The sequence below is a fragment of the Primulina eburnea genome, chromosome 8 (assembly GCF_022965805.1).
Source record: "Primulina eburnea isolate SZY01 chromosome 8, ASM2296580v1, whole genome shotgun sequence".
Taxonomy (NCBI): Eukaryota; Viridiplantae; Streptophyta; class Magnoliopsida; order Lamiales; family Gesneriaceae; genus Primulina; species Primulina eburnea.
This window is the reverse complement of record NC_133108.1, coordinates 3,513,951-3,540,643: the sequence shown is the minus strand read 5'-3', so window position 1 is coordinate 3,540,643 and position 26,693 is coordinate 3,513,951. Positions and strand designations below refer to the sequence as shown.

General features: G+C 37.5%; 3 protein-coding genes across 22 annotated transcripts; 2 read left to right on the top strand and 1 right to left on the bottom strand.

Moving 5' to 3' along the window:
• Positions 1-202: 202 nt before the first annotated feature.
• Positions 203-2,416, top strand: LOC140838484 (uncharacterized). Its single transcript, XM_073204835.1, has 2 exons — positions 203-452; positions 1,134-2,416. Exon 2 carries the CDS (start codon positions 1,136-1,138, stop codon positions 1,967-1,969), a length of 834 nt encoding a protein of 277 aa, XP_073060936.1. The 5' UTR covers positions 203-452; positions 1,134-1,135; the 3' UTR covers positions 1,970-2,416.
• Positions 2,417-4,504: 2,088 nt separating this feature from the next.
• LOC140838483 (UBP1-associated protein 2C-like) lies at positions 4,505-22,331 on the top strand. Of its 16 annotated transcripts, none has more exons than XR_012119597.1 (6): positions 4,505-6,059; positions 19,747-19,885; positions 19,965-20,111; positions 20,330-20,570; positions 21,345-21,605; positions 21,698-22,331. XR_012119597.1 is itself a non-coding variant. In XM_073204832.1 (2 exons), exon 1 carries the CDS (start codon positions 4,622-4,624, stop codon positions 6,056-6,058), a length of 1,437 nt encoding a protein of 478 aa, XP_073060933.1. In that variant the 5' UTR covers positions 4,505-4,621; the 3' UTR covers position 6,059; positions 16,962-17,384. The 16 variants fall into 16 exon arrangements, 4 of the variants coding, with proteins under 4 accessions (XP_073060933.1, XP_073060932.1, XP_073060934.1 ...); XR_012119596.1 differs by having other exon boundaries at positions 20,258-20,570; XR_012119595.1 differs by having other exon boundaries at positions 20,242-20,570.
• LOC140838482 (transcription factor GTE4-like) lies at positions 21,952-26,578 on the bottom strand. Of its 5 annotated transcripts, none has more exons than XM_073204828.1 (5): positions 23,884-26,578; positions 23,722-23,767; positions 23,505-23,612; positions 22,975-23,052; positions 21,952-22,497 (listed from the first exon to the last, which is right to left on the bottom strand). In XM_073204828.1, exons 1-4 carry the CDS (start codon positions 26,095-26,097, stop codon positions 22,991-22,993), a joined length of 2,430 nt encoding a protein of 809 aa, XP_073060929.1. In that variant the 5' UTR covers positions 26,098-26,578; the 3' UTR covers positions 21,952-22,497; positions 22,975-22,990. The 5 variants fall into 5 exon arrangements, 3 of the variants coding, with proteins under 3 accessions (XP_073060929.1, XP_073060927.1, XP_073060928.1); XM_073204826.1 differs by having other exon boundaries at positions 23,505-23,618; positions 23,884-26,577; XM_073204827.1 differs by having other exon boundaries at positions 21,952-22,479; positions 23,505-23,618; positions 23,884-26,577.
• Positions 26,579-26,693: the final 115 nt, after the last annotated feature.

Below are 26,693 nucleotides of genomic sequence, written 5' to 3'. Positions count from 1 at the left end.
TACTCATATAAATATTTACATCGATTTTGTTTAACGGATTTCTTTGGATTTGTAAATTGAATTTGTTTTTTAATTATATGTTTCATTCAATCAATTTATTTAATTTTTTTTTAGTAATGATTCAGATACTTATATTTATTAATTTTAATAATTAATTGCATAATAACGAGATGGTGAGATACTAACAAGAAAAAACAAAGTACAAATTAGGGGGAGGGAATGGTCCGAATGGAAGAGCGACGGTAGTATGGGGAAGAAGGAGAAGCAAGTTGGGCCGAATCGGGCCGTTTTCGACCCAATTTCAAGCCCGAAGGGCTGTTCAGGCCCATTCTCGACCAAGATCGGCCCGCCGCGAAGATCCAGCTCCCATCGACTAGGGTTTTAGTACCTCACCGATCACAAATTCAAGCATTCGCTAGGCATTCAACTCCAACAGACGGCAAAGGCTCCATGTGAGTACCTTTTTATATGTTTCAGTTTTAATCTTTTGAAAATGTGCTCAAAACATGGTGACATATTAATCGATGAATTTTGGAAGTGGAGTAGTTGGGTCCAGAAGGCCTGGTGATTTGTTGTAGCTTGATTTACGTTTTGTACCTTTTTATGTAAAAAAAAATTAGTATTGGTGTTATGATTATTTAACATTGTTCCCGTTTTGGTGATACTATTGTGAAATCTCGGAAGTTTTTGCAATTTTTCGGACAGAAAATTGATGATGAAGTGCAGCAAGTGTGCGGAGTTGAGGAAAAGGAGACATATATACCGTTTTTACTTTGTGGACTTTTGCTTTGTTCCCCCGGAATTTAGACCAACGCCGGCTCCACTTAAAACATTAAAACTTAATATTTTAGATTTGAAAAAATTTATCCCCGGCCCCCATTCAATTTGAAATTTACAGAGCTAAGGGAGTGATAGAGGATAGCTGAATATTGAACTTGGTGATTTATCTATCTGAGAAATTAACTTGTTCGCACAAAAAAAAAACTGATGATGAGTTTTTCATTCTGATACCTATCTGTTTTGAATTAGCATGTATTTAAATTCTTATGTGGTATTATTTCCAATTAGACTTTTATCAATCTTGCTCTGGATATAAATTTTAAATGTCAATTTCTTGGATGCTATGGCCGTAGAGATGGAAGTTGCAAACAGTGAAACTGATCTGGAGATCAACTATAATTCTGAAGCGAGCACGGGTGACAAACAAAAAAGAGAAGGAAAGTCAAGATCTAAAGTTTGGGAACATTTCACGAAGCTTATCAAGGAGGATGGGAGAAGTGATAAATGTCAGTGCAATCACTGTCAGAAGATATTTTCTTGTTCCAGCAGAAGCGGGACGACCCATCTCCTCCGGCACATAGCAGATGGAATATGCCCTGTCTTAAACAAAGAAAAGGGCAGAACATTACCGATAACTAGTTATCTAAGAGGTGGCATAGAGCAAAAAACAAGCCATTTACATTGGAAGTTTGATCAAGGACTTGGCCAATCCTCGATCCCACAATGCCTGGCTGTTGAAATTGAACCATTAGCAGGAAGGCTGTTTGGTCCCGAATATCAGTCTCTTAAAACGGTCGAAGATGATTATGATGGTCAAGAACCATTAACTTCACAAGTAAAACTTCCCCTTCAATCTGCATTAAAATCTCATCCTGATGGAGAGGCATGGATGAAGGAACTCCGAAGATGTGTTACTAAACTCGTCGAACTCATGAATGGAAGAATTCCTGTATCCCTTCAGGCATTGGCTGTTGCCACTCCGGATTACTCAATATCTACTGCCCTGAAGAGTTTGAATGAAATGGAAGATATCCCTCAGTCTAGTGAGATGTATTTGGATGCTATCGAGATTTTACAGGATTCCGAGGAAAGAGAGTGCTTTGTTTGTTTGCCCCCTGAACCACGCAGAAGATGGCTGCAAAGGATGTTGCATCGTCGGCATCCCTTGCGATATAATTCTAATAAATGATGGTGCTGTGACGAGCTCCGTACGGGGAATAGAGATGCAAAACAGGTTAAGTATGGGCTGTTGTTCAACTATGGACACCATTTTTCATACGTGTTGCAGGGAGGATGGCTTCACAGCTAGCACAGTGGCTGACCATCAATAAGAAAGACAGAATAAAGCTCGCAAACAGATTCATTAGGGCCACTTGTTGGTAATAACTCCTGGTCTTTTAAACTCAATTTGTTTAAAATGAAGCATGTAAACATCATGACAATTATTGACACTGATTATTTGTCGAAAATACTTTAAACTTCATCATGTGTTTTGTTTGGCCAAATCTTCCATCCCATGGTTGAGATTCGTAGGTTATACTTGATCTCTCTCTGCTATCTTTCCATGTTAAAATCAAGTTCGATTGGATCCCTTTCATTCTGTTAGAACCCACTAGAGAAATGAAGTGTTTGTGTTTTATGTCTGTCCTGAGAGTCTGAGAAAAGTGACCCAGGGCGCAGTTTGATGGGGGTTGTTTGCACATTCCTTGTGCTTCGTACAATTTGTAGGTAGCAGAATACATACATTGAAAGGTTTTTATCTATTAACGCAGCGTTTGGTTGGGCGGATTAAATGTGATAGATTATTTTATCACACCTAATCTTGTGTTTGGTACGATTTTTATTGAACCAGCTCAATCATTCCTATGAGTGATTAGGTGGTATTACGTGTGATAAAATAATATCTCTTTCTTCCATAAGATTATTATTCCCTCCTCTATCCCTACTCTCTTTCTAATTTTACCCTTTTTCCTTCTCCGCTATTGAACCACCTCGGCTGTCGGACCGCCGCCGGACATATGCCGGACTGCACCGCACAGCCGTCGCCGGACCTTCGTCGGAACGCCATCGCCTCCGTCGGACCGTCGACTCACCGCCGTCGTCGGACAGACGCCGTCGCCGCCACGTTGACTGCCGGATCCGCCGCGGGACCACTGTCGGACCGCCGCCGTCGGAGTGGTGGAAGAAAAAAAAAGAGGAAGGACAATTTTCATCAAAAATTTCAAAATTATCCTACACTTAAAAATCTTATCAAACATACTACCATATATTACATATCTACGACAATCAGTTTCTTTATCATTTACATACTAATCATTAGTTTAATTCCTAATCTTAGATTCATAATATTTAGAATTGAATAATTTTATTCTATTGTAATATGATAAATATGAAAGTATAATTATGAATTTTTTGTTATGATGAACACGATTTAATATATTTTAATTTATTATAATAATTTTTGTTGAAGTAATTTTGATAATTTATTAATTTTTAAACATTTTTTATCACATAATAACTAACAAAAAATCATTTAATTTGAAGCGGATTCAACTCAGATTGGATCTGTCAAATCTCGATACACAAAGAACAGGTCTGGGGTTAGACAAATCCGCTTCAAACGTACCTCGTTGTCATCCTCCATAGGAATACATAACGTGTATGTGCACTTCTTTTAATAAAATTTCATCTCATTGACAGTGAGCGATAACTACCATATATGCGTAAGATGTAAAAGTTCTCAGTTAATATATTAATTATTAATATAATAAAAATTTGTATGAGATTTTATCGGAATTAGGAATTGATCGTAATGTTAAAGAAATATTATTATTGGTGATGCATTTTCAAAATTATGTAGATGGTTAGAAATATACAAATACGAAAATTTTTGCTATTGCTACAATGCAATACCAATGACAAACTCTGGCTAAACATTATGTTTTGCGAGGCTACAAACTAATCTGGTGACACAGTCGCATGTATCGATGTATCTAATAATATTTTATAAATTTTTTTTGTTTTTTTTTTTTCTTTTGAGTTTAGATTTAAAAAAAATATATATATATCGAGCTTGAATGTGAACTCTATATTAAGTTTTTGAATGATTTATTATTGAATTTTTAAGTTTAGTCAAAATTTTAATTTAAGTATGAATCGAGTTAACACATCTCATAAGAAAAAGAGTTGGTCTATTGTGAGACGGTCTCACGAATCTTTATCTGTGAGACGTGTCAACCATACCGATATTCATAATAAAAAGTAATATTCTTAGTATAAAAAGTAATAATTTTTCATGAATGACTCAAATAAAAGATCTGTCTCATAAAAGACGATATATAAAACCGTATCACATAAATTTTTATCACATATTCTTCGTCATTATCCCCGAGTTTATATACTCCATCCTCTCAGCCAAAGATATTTTAATATACATGTAAAATTATTGACAATATAAAATGTATATAATATACAAAACATAACATTTCTTGTACATTATTTATTTATTGAATGTGTCTCATATGAGACCATCTCACAGATCTTAATCTGTGAGATGAGTCAACCCTACCCATATTCACAATAAAGAGTAATACTCTTAAGCATAAAAAGTAATATTTTTTCATGAATGACCCAAATAAAAAATTCGTCTCACACATACGACCGATGAAACTGTCTCACATAAATTTTTGCCATATTTATTTATTAAACATGGTGATAACATTGGACACCGATAAAAGTGAGCCCACAGAGGCAAAGCCTCAGTGAAACACAGCGGCGCAACCGTCTAAATATTCGGGCCACCGCTCAGCTTCACCAAAGATTAGGGTTTTCTTCGTGCGAAATGGACCCAATTAAGAAGCGCAAAATCGATGACAACGGTATCGTAGGGGCGGATGCCGACTCCTTCAGCCCTCTCATGCTTACCCTCGACGATGCCCGCAAAATGCTTGAGCCCTTCACACACGAGGTTTTGTTGGAAATTGTCCAAAAAGCCGTACTCCGCCACCCTGACGTTCTTGATGCCGTGCGATCCATCGCTGACCGCGACACCACCCAGCGCAAGCTCTTCATCCGCGGCCTCGGCTGGGAAACCACCACTGAAAAGCTCCGCTCCCTCTTCTCATCCTATGGAGAGTTGGATGAGGCTGTGGTTATCCTCGACAAGGTCACCGGTAAGTCAAAAGGATATGGTTTTGTCACTTTTAAACACATTGATGGAGCAATGATGGCTTTGAAGGAACCTAGTAAGAAAATAGATGGTAGGATGACTGTTACGCAGCTTGCGGCTGCTGGCAATCCCGCCAGCGGAGGTCCGGGAATGGCTGGCGGTGTTGGAGGAATGATTAGTCCAGCAGATGTCTCTACGAGGAAGATTTATGTGGCCAATGTGCCATATGACATGATGGCTGAGAGACTTCTTCAACATTTTTCCATGTACGGGGAGATTGAGGAGGGCCCTTTGGGCTACGATAAGCTGACAGGGAAGTCCAAGGGATTTGCTTTGTTTGTTTATAAAACTGCTGATGCTGCTAAGGCATCTTTGGTGGATCCGATAAAGAATATTGATGGGCATCAGTTAAATTGTAAACTGGCTATTGATGGGAAAAGAGGGAAGCCCTCTGGGGTTGGGGTTCCGGGGCCCATGGGAGTGCAGGGAGTTAATCAGGGGAATGGAAACGGAATTGGGGCCACTGTTCCGGGTGGCCAATACGGTGGAGCTGGTGGACAATATGGTGGTTTTTCAAGTGGGTTGAGCATAGGTGCAGTGGGTCCTGGTTCTTCGGCTGTTGGAGCTCAAGCTGCAGGGTCAAATTTGGGAGGGGGTGGTGGGTTTGTGTCTGGGCTTGGTGGGGCTTATCCTGGTGGCTCTCATTTTGGCGGACCTGCTGGAGCTGGGTATGGTGGATTGGAAGGTGCTGGTGCGGGGTTGGGTGGTACTGGTGCTGCATTAGTTGGGCCTGGAAGTGGATATGGTGGTTCTGGAGCCAGATTGGGTGGTGTAGGCTCTGGATTGGGTAGTGCCGGTGGCGGAAATGGTGGAGCTTCTGGTGGATTTGTTGGTGCAGGCGGAGCAATGGGTGGTGCGGGTCGAGGGTCATCCTTGTATGGTTTACCTCCTGGCTCTGGTGGGACGGGTTCTGGAGATTATCTGCAGAGTGCACATTACAGCTTGTCTTCCAGTGGATATCAAAGCCAACAGAATCAGCCAGCAGGAACATCTTCAGGACCTAGAGCTCCTCCTGGAGGAGTCTACCAGGGGATGCACCCTTACTATTGAGGTAATTGCCCTTTTTTATTTTTGTATGTTTTAGTTGATATAGTTTTTCCGACTCGTTTGCCTGAGCATGCTGCTACTATGTGATTCATAGACTTTCGGTTTGGCCGCTCTTCTTGATTTATTTACGTTTTGTTGCTTTTGGGCCTTTGCAGTTATACGATTGAAATGTTTTCTAACTGATTGTGTTAATCCTTGACGATTTTTTTGGTGTTCTGAAATTTTTTTTATTTGCATGTGGGTGCTACTCTTTTCTTTCAGACCTTTTATTTTCTGGATTCCCAATTGAAGTGTCGCTTTGTTTTACATTAAATGCTCTAGATATGATTTTGGCATCTATAATTGCCATGTATCTTGCTGTGTAGAGCTGTGAAAGGCATAAATATTAATTCTGGTTTTTTATTTGTGGTTGTGTTTCTTCAGAATTGCAATTTTATGTCTAAATGAAAATTTGAGTGCTTGCTTTTGTTTCTTGTTGCCTGCCTTTTCAACTTGCTGCATATCAATGCTATTTTTTCTGTGGTTTAATTCCTTTATCATTGCAATGTATCTGCTAGACCAACATTGTGCTAGAGCTGTTGATTCATTGTTTTCCTTGCTTCTGTCCTTCCAATTGTGTTATTTAGCTACATCTAATTTTTTCTAGGTGTTGCATTATTGAGATTAACATTTTCTTGTACATTTATGAATGAGTGGATGGAACCATAATTTTTTTTTATAAGAAACGATATTTTATTGATGATATGATAAGAGTTAATTACAGCAGTGGACTACTGGTCCACTATCAACAGAAAGTACATAATATCAATGTTTTATCAATGATACACATAAGCACGATCTCTCAATATATCTGAGATCGACACGTTCTTACATTCATCATGAGTACCGATCCACATAGTAACTTTGATTTTGATTTTATCCCAGTACTGTTTTGTATTGTCTTCTGTATCCTAAAAAATTCTTCGATTTCTTTCTAGACATACTGTCCAGCACATGCCTTGAACCACCACTTGCCAAAAAGTTCTTCCCCTCTTACCCATTAGTTGTCCTAAATCTATAGCATCGTTGATTTAGGCACCACCTAAACCAATTCCAGTTCTTTCAAAGCTCTAGCCCACAAGCCGCTCGTGAATGCACAATGAACTAGCATATGATCCCGTGTTTCCGATTCATTCCTACACAACACACATCAATTGGGGGCTCATAGCAATCAAGGGCTACTTTTTTTTCATCATCTCTGAGGTCGGCAGCTTACTTTAAATCGTAGTCAACGAGAATACTTGAATATTTGTTGGAACCCGAACCTTCAGATAACATGGAAATAAGGAAAAACAGGGAAACGACTTTGGGGAAAAAAAGACTAAAATAAAGATTTTATTGAGGAAAGACCAGAAGGATCTCCACTCCACACTCTATAGTCATCTACTCCTTCAACCAACCTAGTCCTATCTAACAAACCTAATAACTCAGTCAACTGTAAAAAGCTCCTCATCTCTCATGGCCCTTCTAAAATGCAAATCCCATGATTGGGTAGACGATGAATTGTGAAATTGAACAAAGTGTGATATAAGCAAATTGTGAACTACATAGAACTGAAATAAGGGTGGAAAAAGTTTTTTAAAGGAGAAACCCCCCAACCACCTATCTTACCAAAATCTAGCCTTGTTATGTCCTCTAATCTTAATCGTAACTAATTGTTGAAGTCGAGTATAGTCGGGAAATAAACTTCCATGGGCATCTCGAGAATACTATTAAGTAATTTGAAGTTTTATGACCTGATAAAAGTTAAGTATAAAACTTGGCCTTTAGATCTTTAAATTTTTTCCATGTATTTAATTATTATATATTGAAGAAACTCGTACCTTAGCACCTAATTTGATGTGTAGCCTCGTTGAGCAGTGGTAAAGCATTTTCCGTCTAGAGATGGGTGTTAAATACTGAATATTTTGTTAATTGAGATGTTTGTCTATAGAGTTGCTGCACTTTCTTTGTACCCATGGCATGTTCATTTCTTTTGATTGGTAGGCGCCTCTTGGTGTTGATCATATCTCTTTCTACATGCTGTCTCATAGAAGTACTATTGTCTGATTTTTGTTTGAAGAATGTGAAATAAGCACTCTTCTTATGGGAACTGTTTTAGCAATTGGCTAGTGTTTTTCAAATGTTAACTTTAAAAGAAGTTATCAAACTGCTGAGAGGTATGGTCTACTGTTCTATTCTTGGCAAATTTTTTTTGGATGTTATCATTAAACAAGGAGGATAGAACTAACAGGATGTGACACTTTTGAGCTATGTATGCATTTCTGTTATTTTCCCAGCGAATTTTTCATGATAAAGATTAGATGTTAGGCAGTTGTATCTATTTGTCTATTCTTTTCATCCTTGGCACATATGGGGCTTGCTGCATCGATACTGTTGTCCAATACTTGATTCTTTACCTGATTGAAAGTGAATGCCCTTATAAAGTATGAGATCATGGTTTTTAGGGCCGCAAGGTGCACCGGGGTGGCACAAGGGCCCTGGAGCCTAAGGTGCAAATTGCTTACTGAAGCAAAGCGCACATTTTTTTAAAATATATATATATATATATATATATATATATGTTAGAATAAATATATTAAAATTTGCATCCATGAAATATGAAAATTCACGATTCCATGTGCTTGGAATAAATTAATATGCAGAAAATAATACCTAAAAAATATCATACTTGGTTATTTTGAGCCTGCACTGCTTACTGTCTTCTGCTTCCTATTCGTTCCTGTTCAGAGCTCTCTTCCCGCTGTCATTTGCTTCTTATTTGTTCCTCTCTTCTTTTGATCATGCGTTGGGTTGCTAGGATTTGGGTTTGGGCTTGGGCTTTTTGTTTTAAAAAAAATTCACTCAGGCGCGCTCTAAGCATTCTTGGGTAAACTTGCGCGTTTGTGCTCGCCTTAGTGAATCGCTGTGCTTGGGATGACCTTAGGCGCAGGGGCCTCTCCTGGGTGAGAGGCACTCGCCTGTGACAAATTATGCGTCAGATATTCAAAATTGTGTTTGATACTCGATATGTTACTGATTTTTGTATTTGGAATAGTTTCCTCTTCATTGGAAATGTCCAGTCATTACACACTGTTGATGTCATCCAAGTGATTATGGATGGACATCTGCATGTATTTTTACTTGCTGTATCCAATCATAAACTCGGTAGACCTTGTTTTATTAAAATTCTTGTAGTGGCAGAAAAAAATGCAAACAAGATATTACTACTTTGGACAGCTACTTAGCTGCAGTTTCCAAAACATAAAAAAATGGGCCATCATGTTATATCACCATCTTTCTGAAAAAGCAAACAAGATGTTACTAATATGGACAGCTACTTGGCTGCAGTTTCCAAAACATAAAAAGAATGTTACATAATTTTATATCACTATCTTTCTTATTTCAGACGTGCTCATATCAGCTAGAGAATCTTGTTCCTTTTATCTGGTGACTTGGACCTTTATTTCACAATTTCCTAGAGAACAACTAAATCATGCCAATTATTAAACAACAATATAGTCTCAGCCTCTCAGGTGTTTATTTCCAGGCCTGAAACAATTATTGTTTACCTTTCGTCCATTTTTTGGCTTGCTTTTTCCTTTTGGTACATTTCTATATAGTTTTTTTGTAAAATTCTTGTGCAAATCTAATTTTGAAAATGATGAAACAAGCCATTTTTCTCTATTTTTGGTTTGGAAGTGATTTGGCTATTTATTGTTTTACTTGTTCTCTTTGTTAGCCTGAAATCTATTTTACCTTGTAAAATGTGGAATGATTTTCTGTTGTGATGGATGTTTGATTCAGGTTAATGACCAGCTTGTTGGCGCAGTTGCCTTAATGGTTCTGGTGATTTCATGCGGACAATGTGAACTCTGGCTTGATGATTTTGATTTGCTGTGTATTTGGTGTCTTCTTCACTTCATCTACGCTTTTGATGTGGTTCTTTCTGATTTCTCCTAGTTATTTTAAATTAGTGTACTTGTCTGGAAATTTAATAGCCCAAAAAAAGGAGAAAGGACAAAAAGATAGTGTGCGGTGTCTCTCTTTAAGAGGAGCCCACAATACATTAGCATTTTCATGTATTAAAATAACATCCTCTTTGTTCGTCTTTTTCTTTGTTGTTTTCTCTTCTGCTTCTCTCTCATGGTTATTTACAGTTGTCTATGCTTTTAATATGATGCAGTTAATCATAAATTTTTTGTTTAATATTTATAACTTGAAAGGCAAAAGTCAATCTTCCAAAACCAAGAGTTTTGAGGTCTTTGGTGTAACTTCCACTTAAAGGTTTTGGGATTTAGGGGTTTTAGTTATTTGTGAATTTTGCACCTGATTAGCAAACCCAACGGTGTTACAATTAGGTTTTATAATTCTTGTATACTTGCACTTGGCACTTCTATTGATTCAATTGAAAAAAAGTAGTATGATATGTATTCTCTTTGCACATTTTATAGTGTCTCTCTGTACATGAAACAGAGCCATATTGTTTTAACTCTTCGCTGATTTATTTTTTTCCCCTTAGTATACACCTGTTTTCCGCCCTTTTCGGGGTGAGGAGCGCTTTAGACTGGCAGGATCTCGGAATGGAAAATGATTCTGATACCAAGATTTGGCTTTAGTTAGAATGTCCTTCTGCTATCATCTTCAATTTTTTTCAGTTGGTTCCAACAAATTGTTCGGAAGTTATATTGATTCAATTGAAATAAAGCAGTATGATGTGTATTCTCTTTGCATCATTTTATAGTCTCTCTGTACATGCAACACAGCCATATTGTTCTAACTCTTTTAGGAGCGCTTTAGGTTGGCAGGCTCTTAATATGGAAAATGATTATGGTACCAAAATTTGGCTTTTAGTTAGAATGTCATTCCGCTATCATCTTCAATTTCTTTAGTGTCGGTTCCAACTTCCAAGTGTTCGGAAATTCGTGCATGTAGAGCAGAATACACTTCAGAACAATGTGCATACCAGTTGAATCTCATACGATTGGTGAGACTAACGTTGGTTTTTCAATCAAAAGAAAAAATTGATGCCATGTGGTTGTGCTTTCAAAAATAATTTATTCAAAATTTTGAAATGGTTAATGAAAGTGGTTTTCGCAATTATGTTCGGTAAAAAGATCATGGGAAGATGTGATGTTTGGTATTTGAAAGTGATCTTGGAAGTCGGTAAGATAAATAGCCTAAGATTGACACGTGGAGATCATTGTACTCAATTGCTTGCAGCTTAGATTCCTTGGATTGGTGGTTATAGGCTAGGGGGTGAAATATTTTTGCTCGGATTTTTGAGTAAGGGCTGAATTTTTGTTTTTGGTTTATCAATGTAATTTTGTTGTATATATGATATTTGCTTCTTTCAAGCTTTTATTATAAATAGTTGTGATATTTATCAAGTATTGAACTTTTAACTCCTTGATTAGGGTCAAAAGTGGTCCTTGATTAAATATTAATAAAACGGAGCCTATTTACTAGAAAATGGTTGTATCATATAATTATATGCCAGAATTCTCTTGATAAGTTTGATACCTTAGATTTATTATTATTATTTCCTTGACAATCTTGCAGCTGTAGCTGTGTGTTTATTACTGAATTTTTATGTATGGATCATGTTGCTTTCCGCATTTTATATTTTAATTGCAACGTGGAATTTTTTTGCTGTGTTGTGTTTGAGTTTTTATTCCGTTTTTATTAGTTCTCATTTGTGGTGAGGAGATGAGGTGATGCAATGCTTGATAACTTTTGTACTTTTGTAATGTGTTTTCGTCTCTATTTGGAACTTTATGATAATTCCTAGTGTAAAAGCTATACTTGTTACTAGCCATAAATTATATTAAATGCTTATCTATTAAAGCACAAGGTATACTAAGGCACACCGGTCTCCTAAGCTCCGTGTAAGGTGAGGCATACACGGGTAAAATATAGGCATATAAAGGTTTTAGACATGATAAGCTAGAAGTTTGATATTTGATGGAAATTTTGTTTGATGTTATAATTATGTAGTATGTGATATACAAACTATTAAACAACAAACAAATGTTATTTAGTTTATAAGCCAAAACGAACTACTATTTGATCTTAACGTTCACGATCACCATGAATGTGCCTGAAGAATGTCTTGAGCTTCTCAGGAAGACCAAGGCACATGCACCGCGATGTTGAAACAGGCACGAGCTTTCAATTAACATGGTTTCATGCTCTTGCAACAACCATTAATCATTAGAAAAAGCCTTTGCCTTCGCTATTCTAAATAACAAGTAGGCGTCATACTTACTGTTAAAATAATTGCGAAGATATATAATAACAAGAATTGTGTTTTTTCAAGAAGCACAAGTTCTTAATTTAATAATAATACGTAATGATGTCGAGTGGTAATTGGTGCTAACACAGACAGTGTTTCCAAAAATGCAGCAATGAAGTTAAATAATATTTTCGTACCTGCAACTTTCACCATTGAAATAACTGATGAGGAATCTCATGTATGGATACTTGTTCAATTAGGTTCATGTACCATAGCCTTACTCTAATTTAAAGGGCATTCATCATTTGAGACTTTTGGATTGATAATATACAATATGAGGTCTAATTTGTATTATTTTTTGCCCTCATTTTAAGTGACAGTTGACTGTTTACTTCAATTTCCAGTATATTGGCTCCTGGTTATAATGTTTTATCGCCTGTCTTTTGCTGTTCAAGAAGGAAAAACTTGAATTTTGTTATTTACATTGGGAGGGGTTCTCAAAAGTCTCGACGGTAATGGAAAATGGTGTTTTGACGTATAAAATTTGGCTTGGCACATATTACAATCGTCTCTCTGATAGGTCCTTGAATTATGTGGAGTGTAAAGTGTCAATATTCTTGAATTTTAGAGTGGATATCTTGGTACTTGGTTGTATTCAGATAGCTTGTCCAATTACTTGCTGATGAGTGTGGATATTTTATGTTATGGTAAATTTGGTGGGAGTGTTGTAATCGATATAAAACTCGGATTATAATTCTGGTCTATTTTTGTTCCGAATCTCACACCCAGAAGTGGTTCGGTGATTGATCGAATATGTTGCCTAGTTTCATGATGATACCACCATCTAAGCTATATTTACCAGCTTTTGGCTTTTTGATTGTCGTTTAAGAGAGAGTTCATCAAAATTTGTGGAAGGCTTATTTTGAAGGAGAAGTCCAACATGCTACATGCCTAGTCGGTCATCAGATGGGAATGATTGTGATTACTGGATAGAACGGTTGTGTTGCTATGTCACCCCTGAAAGTTACCTTGTGGTTTTGTTAGGTTGTTTACGGAGTGATAAACCATAGTTCTCGAGATGTAGCATTTGTGTGGTGTAATGGCTGGTGGTCATAGCTGTAGCAACACTCAGTTTAACGCACGTTTGGAATTCCTCGAAACGGGTTTAGAACTTTAGTTATAGTTTGAGGTGTTGTGTTTGGCAAGGATTGCTTCCCCAAATCTTGAAAGTTTCTTGTCACCTTTTTGGGGATTAAAGCACTGATTCATGAAAGGTCGTAGTTACAATGTAAACATGTCACTTGAGTTCTAAGATTTGATATGATTGGTTACAACTTTGGAGTAATGGCGTTCCATCAGTACTGATTGTGATGGGCAATAAATTCAGCATGGATAGTGTAATTGTGCTCTTTGGTTTCGTGTAGACGCTGCACTTAAAAGATTAGATTTGAATTTTAGAATCACTTAATTTAGCTGTTTTGAAAGATTGGAATTTGATAGTATGTATCATGGTGACTGATACTACAAGTTTTTATCATAGGCTGGTAAATTGTCATCTCTAACCTTTGGCCTATTATTTATTATTCGTTAGGTTGATAAAAAGACCTTCCCTTGTAAAATCTTGGAAGGTTCAATTGATTGTAGGCTTTTTTGTTATTGTTTTATATAGACATACTCCACATTACCAGATTTTGGAACAAGAAATTATATTATAGTAATAATTCTCCCTGGTGCAACTCGCTTTCAGCTTTTTGAAAACGTGACGTAGTGATTTGGTTGACATGAAAATTAACTCATGCGGTGCTCTTACAACTGGAATATTTTACCTTACTTTATGGAGCACTGTCTTATGAGAAGATTAAAGGTCTAAATTTAACCACATATATACGTGGTCCACCAATTCGTATGCGGGGTCCACCAAATTTTTTAAAATCAACGGTCTAGATCTTGTGGGGCACTGCCCCACAGGTCGCATCGACCGAACCCTTACAACTTAACCGTGATTAAATATCGCATACTTTTCATTTAAGATGGAAAATCGCCTTCCAACATTTTGATTATTTGAAAATGATCATATGGGTTTCGAGTAAAGAAATTTTTCGAACCAAAGTTAAAGTCGTGCAACGCATATGTTATTATACACGTGCCTAGTGGATTAACGTGAAATGGTAATAATTTCCGATGGCATCTATGATTTTGCATTAAATATGTGAATCAGATAATAAAAAATATAGCAATTAAATTGAATAGTAATGAAAATAATGGAATAAATCTGTTTTTTTTTTCTTTTCAAATTAATATGTGAAGTAATACCATTAAACTACAATGATTTTTACATCATATTTTTTCCTAAGAGGTAACATTCTGTAATATATATTTTTCGAAACTTTTGAAAGAATGTCAAAAGGGTGATTTTATTACACATTCAGTTACAATAATATGGAAGAATCTGAATGTTACAGATACCTTCTATTTTCTTTGAAATGCATATAATATTATACGGTATGTCAAATTTAAACCTTTATTAATCGTTAACTTTGATGAAATAAATTACGTTTGTTTGTATTTTACTAATTTGAAATTTGAGAAGGTGACCATGTGATAATGAGTATGCGTAAGAGAGGATTTTTTTTATTAATATAGTCATCTCTATATTTTATGTATAATATTGAGTCAGATCAAATATTGTCTTTAGAATCTCCAAAATATCTCTATTTTTTTGGACTCGTTGTTTATTTTATTTTTATTTAGAAAGTCTAAAAAACTTAATAAAAATCATAAAATTTTAATATTTGAATTATAATTTCAAATGTTTTTAAACAAATGTACTTATTTAAAAAAATCGATTGAACATGCATGTAATTCATGCACATCGGGCTAGTGAAAATTCATATGTGGAATAATAATAATCGGCGAGTTCATTTTTCCTTGTCAAATGGAATCAAAGAGGCGCCTGTGGTGTGGTGCACTAGCTTTCTTACGATATTTTTCATGTGGGTTTTTTAGTATCTTGCATCATTTGACTTGGTACAGTCATTTCTATCAAGACGTCTACCGCGAGATAACATCATCTGATTCTTATGAATTTTTCTTACATTTGATGGCTTGACTCACGTGTCAACGTCGCATTGATGATTGTTTTGCCGATATCCATCAAAATATAGATTTGATTAAAAAAAATATCTTAGATTTAATTGATTATCATTTATTGGATGTTGCTATATTTGGGGAGTATGATGATAGTAGCGAAACTAAAAGTTTCCTGCTTTCTGTTCAGATGGTTGCTCCGGGTTGTTATTCATGTTCTGTCGTCTTGTTGTTATTATTTTTAACATGTCTTTTCCTATGGATTTGAAGCATAAAAGGTAAATCCCGGGTTGGGTACATATGCCACCAGTTTGAATCCATTAGCCAGGAGATTGATGCACAAGGTGTTGCCTTCATTTTCTTTTTCTCTCAAGGCATTGAGCTTCTGCTTGAGTAATGTGAGAGTGATAGTAAAAGAATATGTGAATTTGGGCAGCAACGCCTACTTAACCATGAAGGGTTTCGGTTGCATAAGATAGATGATGGTTATTTTTTGTGTGGAGGGCATAAATCGTTAATCACTGAAATAGAAGATCCTTGAATTGCTATTTTGACCTTTTCACATAGTATCTATGCCAACTTAAGTTTGAATTTACTGATTGTCTCTTCAAGTACTTACAAGAAGTCAAAACTAGAGGTCTTATTTGCATTTGATTATGTGATGACATTCATTGTGAGAGTAGATTCTGTTTTACAGCTCTGAAATGCTGAAAGGCAGCATTTGAAAAAACAAAAAACAAAAAAAAATTGGGGGATAGAGAGAAGAAACAGATGCCTCGACTTTGAAACATTGAAACAGTGCTCTATCTTTGTGCACAATAGTCCTGTAAAAGGATTGCATACAAACTTTCATTACATGTATTAGGAACCCCAGGTAGCACCAGTGAATGCAATCAGCAAAGTTCTTTGGATCAGATCTCTGTTCTCTGGTCAAGAGTTTCCCTTTCCTTTCGCAAAAAACGGTAGTATGTCAACCTTTCTAAATTCTGACAACTGTGTATTGTTTAACACTCGTACTTTTAACATTTAGCTGACTTATAAAATCTTGTAATGTTCACATAATGTCAAGACTTGATCCCGTTCCCCGGTATGATCTTTCTGTGGGATGTGTCTCGTTGAAGCAGTTTACGTCTGTTCCAGGCTTCTATTCCCATCTCCTGCGCATGAATTTAATTTGTAACATTTTTTTGTTTGATGTAATTTAATGTTTATAATTGCCATTCTGCCGTTATGTTACTGTACTTAATCGCCAAAAATTATACGATGGAGAAAAACTTACCACAAATGTGTCAGAGACATTGTCTCAAAGAAGATCTTCTGAGTTACAGGATTAATATTGGTTTCGATCCAATTTGCCCATTTTTCCAGTGCCAATCTGTATGCGGTGGTAAAGTTGAATTCATGGAGCTTGTCAGTTGATCCATACCTGTAAAACAAGTGCTAAATCATGGAGAACCATCTTGAGGCAGTATCAAGACTGTATATATCGTTTTCAATCCCAGATATTTGCAGGTCATGAAACAGTGAAATGTAAGAGCTGAAATTCTTATGTTGCGATGATCACAGGTTTGTACATCCACCAAACGTAACTCTCGAAGATCAAAATGTCAACTCCACTCCACTCTTTGCTATGCTTAGCCACTGAATCCAGCTTCACCACAATCGTTTCGATACAGTGTGATTTGTTGCATGGTCTGATATGGATTCTATTATGAAGGGTGCCCAGTAGTACTCAATGGATGCATTGAAATGTTGAAATTTGGTTTGCAGTTTGAAATAAGAGTGTACTTCAAACTAAAGTGAATCTCCGAGACACATGCACTGACACAAGCATGTAAACGACAGCCATGCATTTAGGGTGGAGTGAGATTAGGGTTCAATTGAAACTAGCGGCTCGCTTCGGCTTGTTCTGAAAAACTTAGATGTATTTATGAAATGATTGATTTCTGATTTTTATTAAATTACTCTTCCTAGCAAGATTTATAATCTTCCTCGCAAGATTTAGAAAAAATAATCAGTTTCGACGACTTATTAAAGACTTGAGATGTGCACTTTCGTCACTTCAGTCTGTTTTGCTGGAACTTCAGCAACCCATGCATTTGAGTTGAGTCCACGCATGTGACTAACCATGCAACCGACTAACACAACTTTTTACAGTACACAACTCGAGCTCGACTCCACTTCTTATAGTATGTGGGGTGGGAGTAAAAACGTCTGGTAATTATATGTACTTTGGATGTTTGACTAGAAAAGATTTGGGAAGACAAATGAGTACCTCGACTTCGAAAACTTTCCTTGAAGGTACCCTTTGTAGAGATCTCTTTCCATCAGAAGGAATTGCAGATTTGTACCAAACCAACCATGGACTCGAACATCCCTCGTTATATTGCATCTCCCACAAACACAAGTCTTTTGTCCCTCAACATCTCCATTAACTTCAAGCCATCAAATCTGGTCATATTGTCGAACAAAATCTCATTTAATAGTTGTATAAAGTCACCAATAATCTGATATTTCGTGCACTCGTGTTTGTAAGTTTCCCTTGGCAAATTGCAGGCATTTGGCTGCCACCTCCGATTCTGATACAAAGACTCGGGCCTTCCATTTTTTACACAAGTAGTTTGTTTTACCAGAAAGGGGCATTTCTCTTCTCCATAAAGAGGATAACTTGCATTGTCCTAGACCCACCTACCTTCAAATACGTTGCATCCATCTTCAATCATTTCTTCATCAGAAACTTCAATGGGAATTCTAGCTGTTTTATAATCTCTTCACCCAAGATTGTTCCTTAAACCATCCAAGACAACTCAGACCGCCCCTAGTGTGAGGACTGGCACCAATGCTAGCCGGAAGATGGGTTGGAGCCGCCTGTCTCATCATGGTCAGAGTTCCAGTGGAGGAGGGCAGTGTAAATGATGGTGGTTTTGGGATGTTAATGTTTCTCTAGTATTAAATTTATGTTACCTTGGCTTTCAAGCTTCCATATTGTACATAACTTGCAACTACTGGTTGGTGAGTGCAAAAGGTTTGGTGCATGTAAGTTTTAACAAAATTGATCCAAAGTTCATTCTTTTCCCTTTGCTTGTAAAAATATTGAATTCGATAACGATAGATTCATGTCTTTTTGAAATATTTCCTTAATTTAACTTCATTCATTATTAATCGAAAAAGTCATAACCAAAACCAAATTATTTATAATTATTTGATCATATATATTATTATTATGATTAAGTCTCTTGTGAGTCTCACGATTTTTATCTGTGAGACGAGTCAACTTTATCAATATTCACAATAAAAGTAATTATCTTAGTATAAAAAGTAATATTTTTTTTGTAGATGACCTAAATAAAATATTTGATTCATGAAATTGATTCGTGAGATAATATCACAAAAGTTTTTGAGTATTATTATTATTATTATTATTATGTGATGTAAATATAAATCGATCAGCCGTATTCCACGACGAATAACCGTTTCCCCCATGACATAATATAAATCAATCAACTGGGATTTCTCCGGAGGAATTCCAGCTCCATATCAGGTACTTCTCTCTACCTATCGCGGCGCGCTTCCATTGAAGGGAGCCACCGGCGGGAAGCGGGATTGACCAGCCGCTTCAGTACTCATGGAGTTGAATCTTCCCCAGGCGTCGTAGCTGACACCAGATCGAAGGTCTCACGCGCTTTCTTTGTTTTTCATTTTTATAACTTTTTCCCTATTTCGGTGTTGAATTCTTTTTATTTCAATAATTTACGTGATTGTTTGGTGTTTAACTAGGGTTTTGACGTTTTTATTCGTGTTTGTATCTCTAGTTCGATTCGATGGTTTTGGATTTATGTTTTATGATTTTAGTTTTATCTGAAAATGAGGCTGTCGTCCCCTCAATTAGTTTATGTGCAGTGTCCTTTGTTTTTTTAAATTTCGTGTTAGGGTAGGTAAACCATATCTAGACTTGCAAATACTCATTTTTATGTATTAATCATCGATCGCAGACTTGTAGTTGAAGCATAATAAGGCCAAAAGATGTTTTGTGGAAGCCTGAAGCCTCTCCCATTATTTTTAATTCAAATTTCGTGCATGTTACCTCTGATCAATGTTGTATCTGGAAACTGTGAGAGAAAATTCAGCATCTGCTAGAATTTCAATATCAGTTGTATCTTTCATATAGTTTAGTCTTTCTTGCTTCTCAAGTTCTTAGTCAATTGGTAATCACGTGTTTCATGCAATTGAGCTATGTTAGGTATTGTTTTTAGTTTTTCTGTATGTATGTTTGATTTCACCAAAACTCCTACAAAACCTTTCACATAAGACATTCATTTGAGTTGTGGGTGTGAATTTTACATATTGGTAGTTGGCCATGCTTCATAAGAGCAGCTAGGCAGGCTCCGGAGGGTTATCGCAGATGCATAATTACGGCTGGTGTACCCCAAAAGCCTAGCATGACTGGTGCTGGCCTCTTAGGTTAACGCTGGAATTGACATTGCCCCAAAGTAATTCCTGACATTTTTTGCTGTGGATTTTCTTTTCTTCTGAAAGTTCATAAAATAACGAGTGTGTCAACATAATCAGGAACCCTGTGAACTTCACAGTCCCACTTGCTGTTGAGGTGTTCAAGAGCAAAGGAATATATGATGAGAAGAAACTGGTCGGTGTGACCACTCTAGACATGGTCGGGGCTTGATGTGTTGTGGGGGCAAGCTAAAGTCAGTGTGGCAGGTGTGGAAAAACTGTTTGTGCTCTCATTTGATTGTGATTAAGCGTTTTTCAGATTTGTTTTTTCCCTGCACTTGTTTTCTTTTTGGAAGATGTAAATGTACCTGTAGATGGTGATCATGCTTTCCACTAGATTTTTCCCATTTCAGAACACATCCAGATATGGGCATCTAATAGTGCAGATCTGATGAAAGTAAAAATTACATGTGTTTTGACAATAGAAAACACCGAGAGCAAATTTATCAGATAAAGACATCAAAGCCCTAACGAAAGGAAAGCAAGATGGTGGGACAGTAGTTGTTGTAACCAAGGCTGGAAATGGTTCATCTACACTTTATATGGTGCAAGTCCAAGAGAAAATTTATCATATGGAAGCATGAAAGCTCTAACAAAACGAACACAAGATGGTGTGACACAAGTTGTTGAAGCCAAGGCTGGAAAGGGTTCAGCCACACTTCAATGGTGTGAGTTTTTCTTTTACAATTGCGGTTAGACTTTTGCTATCTTGATGCATGAGGTTGAAGTCTTTAATTGACGTATGTTGGCTTGGGCTTCAAAATCTCATTTATAATCTGACACCAACTAAAAGCAGTCGAATATAGGAATCTCTGCCTCTTATTTTACAAATACTTGTTCCATTTGAGCTCTTATTACTCGGTGCAATTCCAGAAAATATTTTGGTTGTCATTGTTTTATATTGCTAAATACTGCCATCTATGGTCTTTTGAAGACGATAAATTGATTGGAAGAAGGTGTTTACGACAATTCTATCATTTGTGAATAGCTACAGAGAGAATATGCAACACCAGGTGAATTTCGGGCATTCATTGGTGTGGGGACCCCCACACAAATATGTCTAGGTGATTTTCACTAGGTGCAGCAAAGAATCCATCCAGAGGTCACACTGACTGATGCTTGAAAAGGTGGCTACCGGAGTACTGGATGTGGAATTTTCGTTCGTACAATCGACCATGGTTGAGCTACCTTTCTTTGTACCCAACATGAGTTGGGCCAAAAAACAATTTTACTCCTCTGTTAACGAGAATGTTTTTAGTTAGTATGCCGTTGCTATTGGTTTATATGCATGGAAACAATCAATTCAATTCACATATGAGGATATAAACAAATCTCATAATGGAACGAAACCGTTCCACACACATGCACAACGGATAGTCTGTATGCTATCGAGAACTGGTTCAGAATACATGGATATTAATTTCATGATTTTGCATACAGGTGAAACTGGGAATTCAGGTCGGGGAGGAGGTCCGTGGTTTATACTTGAGCAACAAGTACTGTAATCTCCAAAATTGGTGTTAAAATGTTTGCTTGATAAGGGTGTCGAGTTTAGTAGCTAAATTGCGAAGGTGTCAGTTTTCACTGAAGCTCTTGAAGCTGGAGCCGATGGGCGAACTCTTATCTATCACCTTTTGCTTCAGAAGAGGTTAAGACCTTCAATTGGTTAAACTCAAAATGCTTGACATTGAATGATGCCAGGTGCACAATCTGGTTGAATACCAGAAAATGCGTTTTTTTATTTTAAATTTAAATACGAGTCTTGACTTGAGAAAATGTTTGTTAACGCCTAGGAGCAGGCTGAAAATCCAATTGAAAGGTGGTGGCAAACTCGACATCACTTCAACGGCCTCCTATGTTATTCAGAGCCTACTTCTAGCTTACAAACCAATCCAAACTGATGGCAATGCTAGTTTTTGAAGTATGATTGATTAGCTACGCTACCTAACCACTTAAACTCAGCTGGGTTGAGTAGCCAACCGTAAATTCAAATTCAAATTCAAGTTCAACCCGTGTGTATTTTGACAAGATTAAAAATAAGCATACGTGCTCTCCTAGTTGACTCTTCTGTCCAGCCATAATTTCCATTCCTCGATTCCAAATTCAACCGCAAAGAAATACTAGTGACATGGCACGGATTAGAAGCTCTGTACACGCTACAATCCTGACATCAGGTAGAGTATGCTACAATGCCTACTTCAACAAAGGATACAACTTTCTAACACCTACCCAGTTAATTGGCACGTTCAACAATTAGGTCTTGGCTCCAACGACATGAAAGCCTTCTGCAAACGACGATAAATATCCTACCACAAGATTTTGAACATCTAGAATTGGTGTCGATTACAGCAGAACTCACATCCACGACCTTCTCCGTGTACCGACCATTGTCACCGATCAAAATTACACACAAGATAAAAAGAAAGCTCCTTCGTAATGGACCTGTGACTGGTAAGAAAAAGATCCAAGCCGTCAGCCTAAAGCATCAAATTTAAAGGTACACTTGCGTCTAAGCCAGGCAGCATCTTGCACTGTCCTGAAGCCACTGATTGCACACAGATGCGCTGCTGATGCACTGCAATAATATGACGTGCTGTGAAACAATGAATTGTGTTGATCATATTAGCGAGACCAAGCCAATACAAGATTTAAACAAAAACCATTAGAAGCTACCAACTAAAAGTTTTGAAACTGGAGCACAGCACATCTTTCGAAGTGATGCCATGACGTGTTTCAGATTTTCTTAACAAATAAGTGAATTCCTTAAATAGAAACTAAAAGGCAGGGCGATATTCCTAAACAAGAAAACAAATTCTCATATAATAAAGTGGCAGAAACAACACCAACTGCGAACATGGAAACATTGTGAATAATATTCATTGATGTTCAGCTAAACGCAGAATTAACACAGCTACAAACACAAAATTGGTCATAAATATTCAAATAAAAGAGAGAAAGTAACAAAACTGTACAATGGATCGGCCAAAACTGATACCATACAAGATTATTTCAAAAACAAAAAAGGAGGCATGTGAAAGTTCGATTAACAGTGGAAAAATCTGTCCAATACCTTTGATCAAATCCATTCATGTCTTAGGTAAATTGCCTTCATCAGATCCATCTGAAGAGGAGCTATCGCTATCAGAATCTGTGTTAAATTCAAAGGTAAGGTAAGACAAAACCAGAACTATTAGGATAAAACACAGTTAAAATTGCAACACAGGGAAGCGCTATTTTCAAAATAGGCGTGAGAATTTTTCAATAGCTTTGGGGCGGTAAAGTCAATTCAATAATATATATATCAAGATAAAGTGCACTTTTGACTCGTGGAACCCAAGCGCACCCATATTTTTATCCGGATAGGTACAAACTCAATAACATGAATTTGCTAAAGAACAGCATACGACAACAAAGATACCTTTAAATACATTCAACATCTAAAAGATAGCCGAACAAGTTTTTATTCTCTGCACAACCACATACTAGATATACTCGGAACCTCAGCCAAATTTTTAATCTCTGCACGACAGTACACTAACTATAGTTGGAACCTTGGAGAAAGATTAAATGGTCTGAAGCAATGTATAGTGTAATAATTACCGCTTGAAGATGATCCAGAATCACTGCTGGAACTACTCGAACTGCTGGACCTACTAGCACTATTTTCCTTGGTTTCACCTTCAGCAGCCAGAGGTGCTGAACTCTTATCTAAAACTTTAGAAAACAGAATCCATAAGTCAGATCACAGTGCCGAGTACAACCCAGTTCGCATAAAAAAAGCAATAAGGAACATAGAATCCAAGAATACAATTTATACCTGCTCCATTTCCAATTTGAACATCTGCTGATGCTGGTGCAGTGTTCTGTAACATGGTGAAAAAATTCATTACATTATGGATCTTGATAAGTATTACGGAAATGGCACTGAATTCCAAAGACCTGATAACCAAAAAAAGTACAAGACAGTCCCAGCTCCTACCGTCAGTGCAAGTCTTTGCCGAGCTAGTTCAGCTTTTCTTTTGTATTTGCTCAAGCTCTTTTTGTAATTAGTCACAAACCTATCAAGTTCCCATAGTGTTTCGGTATCAACTCGGTCAATGTCGACCTCAATCTCATCATCTTTTTGAGAAAGAGCAGTGCTCCTCCTCTTAATGATCTGAACAATGGCATCAAGCTTTTCAGCAGGCAAGCTTTGAAGATTTGTACTTAGTTTTTGCTTCTCATCATAAGTCATGTCCCTTTTATCGGGATCTTTAGCTTTAGGTTTCTTTGGAGCAGGGGTTCTGCCAATAAACGGTCTCTGAATTATGGGATCAACAGCCATAGGTGTTGCGATCAAATCTGGTTCATCCAAAGTTCTCACGTGTCCATCAGGAGCATATGGAGTAGGAGTAGCAACAGGTGCTGGGGCGTAGGAAGGAACCAGTGCAGGAAAAGGAGCAGCAGCAGAGCCCAGGGCTGAAGCTGGGGCAAAGTGAGACTGTGGGGCGACCTTTCGAAACGTGGGGGTGGGCAACCCTGCATCCAGATACATCTGATATTTCCAATAAGGATTATACTCGGTTTCTAAAATCTGCCACCGCTCTTCAAAAATCTGAGACAATTGCTCAGCCATAAAGTGGACATCCTGCCCCTTGGGATTATATGTCATGGCATTGCGAAAAACAAGTCTCACATCCTCTGCGAACTCCCTAGGAGACTTGTACCATTTTTGTGACAGTCTAGTTTTGATTGTGCCCAAATCCATTGGATGCTTAATGACATCATGGTAATCATGCAAACCCAGCGCCTTGGCATTCACGGGTTCGTTAAAAACCCAACCATGATTGTGCTTCATCAATCGTTGAAGTAGGCTGCTACAGCTCTTGATCGCTCTCTTATCAAAGCCAAATCCAAAGCCAAATGCATATTCTGATTCTCCTCTGTGTTTCCTCCCTTTATTTGTCTTCAACCTTCTATTACTTTCGGGAGGCAGTCTGTCCTTTGCCAAAAGAAACTCTGATTTTCTGTAGAACTGATTAGCCTTTGGAGTTCTTTTCTCCTTCTCAACAAATTCACCAGGCCTCTGATTGTTTTCCATCACTGCAACACTGAGCTGCCTACTATAAGGCCTCACTTCTAAATTCCGCGCTGCACCCACTTCAGAACTCATTCGTGCTAATCCTGCAGGTCTAGTTTCCAAATTTGCGATTGAACCTAAATTTGAATTGACTCTCAACAACACCCTCCTGTCGACCAAATTGTTCCGGGCATGCTGAGATTGGAAATTACCAAACCCACCAACACTACCAACCTCAGAACTATCATAATTATTAATATTTCTAATATTAGTATTACAGATCGGAGTATTAAAAGAAGAAACCTGAATCTCCTTGGTTTCAAGCTCTTTAATTAGTGTCCTAACCTGATCAAGCTCACACTCAAGCCTCTTCCTAAGCTCCTCAATTTCATTCTTTGGAGTTGCTTTAGATAAATTAAATCTGATCCTATCCTCAACGGTGGATATCACCAATGATTTAACATTTCCATTGCCATCCGCAGTCCAATTGCCACTCGGAACTTGAATTGGGACTGGCACTAACCCTCCATCGCCCTGCAGATCATTCCTGACAGGAAGCTCGGAGGTCTCAACTTCTCTGGCATTCGATATATCATTCTCACTTGACAATGGTGAAGCTACCCTCAAGTTCAGAGCTCCATTCCCATTTGTCTTGAGCAGCTCATCTGTACTGTGGATGGGAGATGGCTTTTTAGAATTCTGGGTACCGTCGCTTGAAGGAAGTGGGGAAGCTACAAGCTTCTGAAGCTCAGTATCTTGACGTGCACCACCTTCTTGCACTCTTTGCTGTGATGGATTCACATCCTCAGCTGTCACTAGGGTTTCAACTGGCACTGGCACATCATCACAGGATGGATTCTCAATGGGAACAGATGATGAATCTGGAATGCCAGGTTCGGTTTGGCAGGGGGAGGCAGAGACGGGGTTAGTGAGATCCGCAGATGGGTCTGGGGAAACCTCGTTCCCTGTGGCAGCGGGCACAGAGGTTGTTGCGGCAGAACCACTATTGTCAACAGTTTCCTGGACTTTCTTGCGGATTCTTCGAGTATAGACTTTACTATGTGGCGCCCATTGAATCCTCCCTCTCGAATTCAAATCATCAATAGAATCATCCCCAATACCCCCCGAAGCCATACATATAATTTAACTAGTTTAACTATAATCAACCTTAAGAACTGAAAAACCCTAATTTAACTATTATCAACCTTAAGAACTGAAAAAAAACCGATTTGGAAGAACCTAGGGTTTAAAAACCCTAGAAACAGACGAAAAGCACCCAAAAGAAGGCGTATCAACACATATAATTCAGAAAGACAAAAAAAACCCACCTCAATACACGAATTCGAACAGACGAACACAAATTCGATTTTCACAATACAAAACGAAAATCCACTCCAGGAAAAAAGACGAACATGAGATCCGAAGAGGTTATATTGATACTAGTAAATAATTAAGGTAAAATTGCAAAGAAACACAGAGGAATATATGAATCGAGAATTTAGGGTTTGAGGATCCGAAAGAAGAAGAAGAGGCGGGGGGCGTTTTCTGTTCTTCGATCCGAAAACACTACGAACTTTCTCTCTCTAGAAAAAACATTAGCTTCTCTCTCTAAATGCCAGGTATTTTTATACTTGGTGCCTTTAATCTCACGCGCTGGTGGACTCATGGAACCAAAGGCGGCGAGGGGCTGCCACGTCATCAACAAGTGACGTATTTGCTGACGAGCCCAA